Here is a 6,000-nt window from a genome sequence, read left to right on the forward strand (position 1 = left end):
AAAGGTGTTAAAAGGCTGTGCTTCTTCCCTTTGTATAGGACTGTAATTAACCTGGATTACATTTCCACTGCAACATAGAAATAACTCAGGCTCCTTCCGCATTTAGGTGTCTGCAATAGTTATGCAGATCAGCGGGTAATTCAGTTGAAAACGCCTCCTCTTATTTTTCTACTAGGTGGAGAACAACTTGCTTCCTTTCCCCTTACACTCATTAGATTTTGGGGGATTGGATTGGGACCTACAACTTGGTAGATCAGGCCCAAGGTTTTTGCAACACACTTAACTACACTGCGTGCCTCGTTTAATGTCTGTACTAGGCATCCATCAGCCCTGACCTTAGCTGTGTGGCTGTTCTGACCCACACCCTTTTCCAACACAATCCAAAGGGAACAGAAACCTTTTAATGTTTCTGCAAAATAATTAGCTGTGATAAGCACAAGCCTTACCAAACTGTGCGAGAGGCCCAGAAGATAACAGACAAGAAATAATTTGCAATACAAAAATCTTCTAATACGAACTCAGGATACTGGAATGTCCACGAGGTGGAGTTTCAAAACGTCTTTGCCTTCTGCAAAGAACGTTCATTTCACACCTGGCTTTTATCTGCTTGAAGGAGGGGCCATCACAGGGGTGGGCAAACTTTTTGGCTCGGGGGGCCTCATTGACTTTTAAAATTTGACAGACGGGCCGCCACCTGGTGTCGAAATGCCTGTCATTACAAGTCAAAATCAAATGAATGCAATCATTCAATCATTCACATCAAACCTTAATTCTGTACCAATCTTCGGCGGGCCGGATTAAAAAGACCAACGGGCCGGATGTGGCCCGCGGGCCGTAGTTTGCCCACCCCTGGGCCATCACCTTGCAGCCTTACTCCCGAGTTGCCCATGCTGTTGCAACTGCTCTTTCCTGCGAGCAACCCTGCGCGCACGCGCACTTGGCACAGGCTCCTCAGGAACCTCCTCATCGCTGCTGCCAGCCCCTACAATCTCTGAAGGCAGCAGTCCACTCCCTAATGGTCCTGGCCCTTCATCTGAACCCTCGCTCTCCTCAGCCGTCCACACCTGCTGCCGGCTAACCACAACAGTGGCCAGGTTTAATATTTAAAAGGCTGCCCAGTTCAAAACATACAAAGGGCCACTGAGCAGAGTTGCACATTTTTCTGTGCCATGCCACACAAGTGTCTTATCTCATTAGCTCAAGTCCCGGACATCAGCGGAAAACTAATATTAACAGAGGCACCATTCATGTCTGTGCCCAAGTCACACTTCCTTCACAGCATCCACACAGCACGCACCCTGAGAATTTGGATGGTCGCGTTCTGTTGGACCTGTGCTTCTCAACGGTGGGAACTTTAAAGGGTGTGAACTTCAACTCCCAGAATTCCCCAGCCAGCATGAATGAATTTTCTGCTCCCGATTGTGGTCGAAAGTCGAAAAACTAGCCAAGAGCCTGGATTTGGATCATCTGACCGTGGGGATGCTAACAATCATAAGTGTGCAAAAATGGTAATAAGTCCCTTTTTTCAGTGCTGTTGTAACTTTGGTCACTGAACAAACTGTGGTTAAGTCAAGGACTACCTGTGTTTTAATACTATCTGCAAAAGAAAAAAAGAAGGAAAAATAGAACAGAACAGAACAGAACAGAACAGAATAGAATAGAATAGAATAGAATAGAATAGAATAGAATAGAATAGAATAGAATAGAATAGAATAGAATAGAATAACAGAGCTGGAAGGGATCTTGGAGGTCTTCTAGTCCAACCCCTATCTAGGCAGGGAACCCTAGACCATTTCAGACAAATTGTTGTCCAGTCTCTTCTTAAAAACCTCTAGTGATGGAGCACCCACAACCTCTGAAGGCAAGTTGTTCCACTGGTTAATTGTTCTGACTGTGAGGAAATTTCTCCTCAGTTCTAGGTTGCTTCTGTCTTTGATTAGTTTCCACCTGTTGCTTCTTGTCCTGTCCTTGGGTGCTTTGGAGCAGTGGTTGCCAACCAGTGGGCCAGGGACCACTGGTGGTCTGCAAGAAAATGTTGGTGGTCCACAGAGAAATGTCACCCCCAAAGCAATTAATCCAGGCTGCGCAGGAACACAAAGAGAAAGAAAGACTTCTGCTGCTTCTGCTTCTTTCCTTGCATGAAGCCAAAAGAGTCTCTCTCTCTCTCTCTCTCTCTCTCTCTCTCTCTCTCTCTCTCTCTCTCTCTCTCTCTCTCTCCCCCCCCTGAGAACAGAGCTGGAGATGGTATCCTGCGATCCCAAATAAAGAATGATTAATTGGTAGGAAAATGGGGTGGGGAATTGTCCTGCATACTTTTTTGGGGATTTTCCTGGGGTTCTCTGGTCCGTGGGATTTAAAATTATGAGTTTGGTGGTCCCTGAGGTCCAAAAGGTTGGTGACCCCTGCTTTGGAGAATTAAAGGACTCCCTTTTCTTTGGGGCAGCCCTTGAGATATCAGAAGCCTGCTATCAACTCACCCCTAGTCCTTCTTTTCATCAGATTAGAAATACCCAATTCCAGCAACTGTTCTTTATATGTTTTAGCCTCCAGCCCCCTAATCCTTTTCGTTGCTCTCCTCCGCGCCCTTTCTAGAGTCTCCACATCCTTTTTACATCGTGGCGACCAAGACTGGATGCAGTCTTCCAAGTGTGGCCTTACCCAGGCATTAAAAAACTATTGTAAACTATTGAAAATGCTTGTGCATGCAGCAGATGCTCCCCGAGACTCTAAAAATCTATGAACTGACAGCAGAAGGAGTTGAAATTTGGACAGGTGTGAGAGGATTTGCTCTCTGTCCCCGAGCCGTGCATTCCATAAGGGGAACTGGGGACAAGGCTGCCAGGCTGGTGTGGTTTATCTCCCTGGTGATTCATACACAACGCCAAAGCCACACCTGTGGATTCAAGGTGAAATTGGCTCTGGCTGATGGATTCTTTTCTCCCCAAAGTCTGAATCACAGGGGGAGGGCAAATGTTTGCAGGCCCTGTGGCATGCCAGGGGAAGGTAGCAACGAAGGCCCCCTTGTTGCCCAACCCCTGGATTGCAAGAACGTCAGCAAGACAAGAGTTGCAGCTCAGGAGAAGCCGTAGTTCAGGGAACAAACCACGATTGGCTGGGTCGAGATGTAGCTGGCATGTTGTACGTGACACCATGGATGGGCTCACCCAGGGACTCAAATGGCAAACTTGGGTTGACTCACCAGAGACGGTCAACTTTTACCAAAAAATAAAGACAATCACGAATATCCCAAAGAGGATTTTCAAAGACAACTGGGCTTGGGTTTTTTTTTCCTTGGAAATGTTTTGCTTCTGACCCAAGAAGCTTCTTTGGATCTCAGAAATTCCTTGGATGAGAAGCAAAAGAGTGGAAAAAACAAAACCCAAGAAAGTCCAGTTGTCTTTTGGAAAAGCCCCTTTGGGACAACCACGACCTGGATGAGTGAGAATCTCCTGAGACAATCAAGATTTTTACATAGGCAGACATGGGGAAATGGGGGAGCAGGACAACTTAGCTGCTTCCCCCAAATTCCTCCGCGTGATAGAATAAAATAAGGTGGATGATCATGATGGTGGTGATGAAGTCTAAACAGATACTCTTCCAGCTCATGAATTAAACTCAAGTCTTCCCCAGAGACCACACACCAGAAGTTTCATTGCACATTTTCCATTTAGCAAATCTGTGAGCTACGACTCACTTCATTACCCAAAATTCACTCCTTGCCTTTGAAATGAGCTCAGGAAATCCAGGGCCTTTGACTCAAATAGGCAACTTCAGGAGATGCTTGCAGAACTTTTCTTTAACTGTTGGCCATTGTAGACTTGTAGACTTCCTTGATGTTAGAACAACCAGTCCGTGGTCCAATTTGCCTCCAGAAGTTGTGTGTCATGCCCCCGTCGGAATCTGACTCGGAGGAGAAAGCCAAACAGTTGACAGGGAGTGGGCGTGTGGCTCCATTGGCTGTGGAAGAAACTGGGGAAGGGCACAGTCCGGCTGGGCAGAACAGGGGAGAGGGAGAACAAGGGAGAGGGAATTCAGAGGAACACCCAGGCCCAGGCCCTCTTCATCCTAGGGCACGCAGGGAGGAACAGAGAAGGGAGCAACGTGAGTTGCGTGGCTTATGGGGGAGGAAAGGGCCCTGATTCCCTTCATTAGCTGCAGCTGGGAACACAGTGTATAAAAAAGGAAGCGTGCAGTAAACGTGCAGTAACCTGGACATTGGGGGCAAAGTTGGAGATAATAAAGGGACTCTTCTTGCTTATGTGACTGTGTTGCCTTTGTGCCACGCCCCTTTGGGTCATCACATTGTGATCGTTCCATCTTTAAGAAGAGATTAGACAGTTGTTTGTCTGAAATGGTATAGGGTCTCCTGTGTGAGCAAGAGGTTGGACTAGAAGACTTCCAAAATCCCTCCATTAACACAGTTCTCTTCATGCTTGAACAGTCTTTCCTCTCACTTGCCCAACTCAACGTTGGTCAGTGCAATCTTCGGAGGGCTTTATAACCTTGGTGAACTGTCCTTTTGCTTCTCTCCCCGACCACAGGTGCGTTTGCCAAAGTGAAGGAGAGCCAGCGGATGAGCGACGAAGGGAAAATGGACCAGGAGGAGGCAGACGGGATCCGGAAGCGTTGCCGAGTGGTTGGCTTTACCCTGCAGGCCGAAATGAATCACTTCCACGAGAGGCGCATCTTGGACTTCAAAAAGATGATGCAGTCCTACATCCGGGAGCAGATCGTCTTCTACCAGAGAGTCAGCCAGAAGCTGGAAGAGACGCTGAGGAGCTACGACAGCCTCTAGTAAGCCCGCCAGATGTTGGAGCTCAGGATGGTCCTGAATGCTAACCGTGCCCTCAGCTGGGATGAGCAGCAGTGACTGTGTTTCCTTCTCTGCCTCTGGGAAAGGGAGGTCTTCTCCTTGTGGTGGACCATGGGAGGTCCTCTCCATTGACTTGTGCTCTCCACCGTCTTCACGAGGCTAAACTTTGAGCACCGAAAGGGAAACTTGTAGCTCCCCTGTCATGACCAAAGCTTGGGATGGGGTGGTCCCCACTCCATTCCCTTCCAATCGCAAGGACCCTGCCCAGAATCGTTGCACAAAAGACATTTTGACGAGCGGAATTCTTTTCCTCAAGAAGAGCCGAGCTTTTGGCTTCCTATAGCCTTGTTTTGTTTACAGAGGAAGTAAAAGAATTTGCTTTCCAAAGGAAATGTTGCTTTTCGCTCTAGCCAGCTTTCTTTTTTCTTTTTCCCTCCTCTCTCTCAGGCTTGATTTTTCTGGAAACAAAAAAAAAAAAAAAGCACACACTTAATTTATCCAGATCCTTTCCAACACCAGCACTTCCCGTTCTCCTCCAGGAAAGGAACAAAATCAGGGTGAACCCAGTTCAGGGTTGTTGTTTTTTTTCTTCTCAAGGGAGGGTGATCATGCAAAGCAAGAGAACAGAGAGCGAAAAACGGAGGTGAAGTGGAAGGAATGCAAAGGTTGGCACACCAAAAACGACGCTTTTGAGGAAGTCGCACAAGCAGCACACGCTCACTTCTGGCGTTCTGTTGCAGGTAGTCCTCGACTTAACGACCACAGCTGGGCCCAGAATTTCTGTTGCTAAGTGAGTCCAGTTGTCAAGTGATTCTACCCCCCCCATCCCCCATGTTATGACTGTCAGGTTTCCAAGTGATGAAACTCATTCTTGACGTAGTCGTTAAACGAACCTCTGCAATTAAATTAGTCCCACGGTCGTTAAGTGAGCCTGGTTTTCCCATTGACTTTGCTCACCAGAACGTTGCAAAAGGGGATCATGGGATCCCCCTGGGACACCACAACGGTCATAAATACAAACCAGTTGCCAGACATCTGAATTTGGACCACGGGGATGCCGTCATGGTTGTCGGAGTAAACACCGGTCGTACGTCATTTTTTCCCCCCAGTGCCGTTGTAACTTTGAACGGTCACTAACCAGACTGTTGTAAGTCAAGGACTACTTGGATATAGACATACAGGGAATA

General features: G+C 47.5%; 1 protein-coding gene across 2 annotated transcripts in view; it reads left to right on the forward strand.

Moving 5' to 3' along the window:
* The window catches only part of SNX33 (sorting nexin 33), an 89,742-nt gene extending 84,537 nt beyond the window's left edge, over positions 1-5,205 (forward strand). For both annotated transcript variants that reach the window (XM_087972416.1, XM_026685135.2), the window contains exon 3: positions 4,542-5,205. In XM_087972416.1, coding sequence (XP_087828542.1) covers positions 4,542-4,795 — 254 coding nt within the window. In that variant the 3' untranslated portion in view covers positions 4,796-5,205. The remainder of the gene's footprint in view (positions 1-4,541) is intronic.
* Positions 5,206-6,000: the final 795 nt, after the last annotated feature.

This window comes from Notechis scutatus, chromosome 11 (genome assembly GCF_049901735.1).
Source record: "Notechis scutatus isolate UNSWTSFEM ecotype Mainland chromosome 11, rNotScu1.2, whole genome shotgun sequence".
NCBI classification, from domain to species: Eukaryota; Metazoa; Chordata; class Lepidosauria; order Squamata; family Elapidae; genus Notechis; species Notechis scutatus.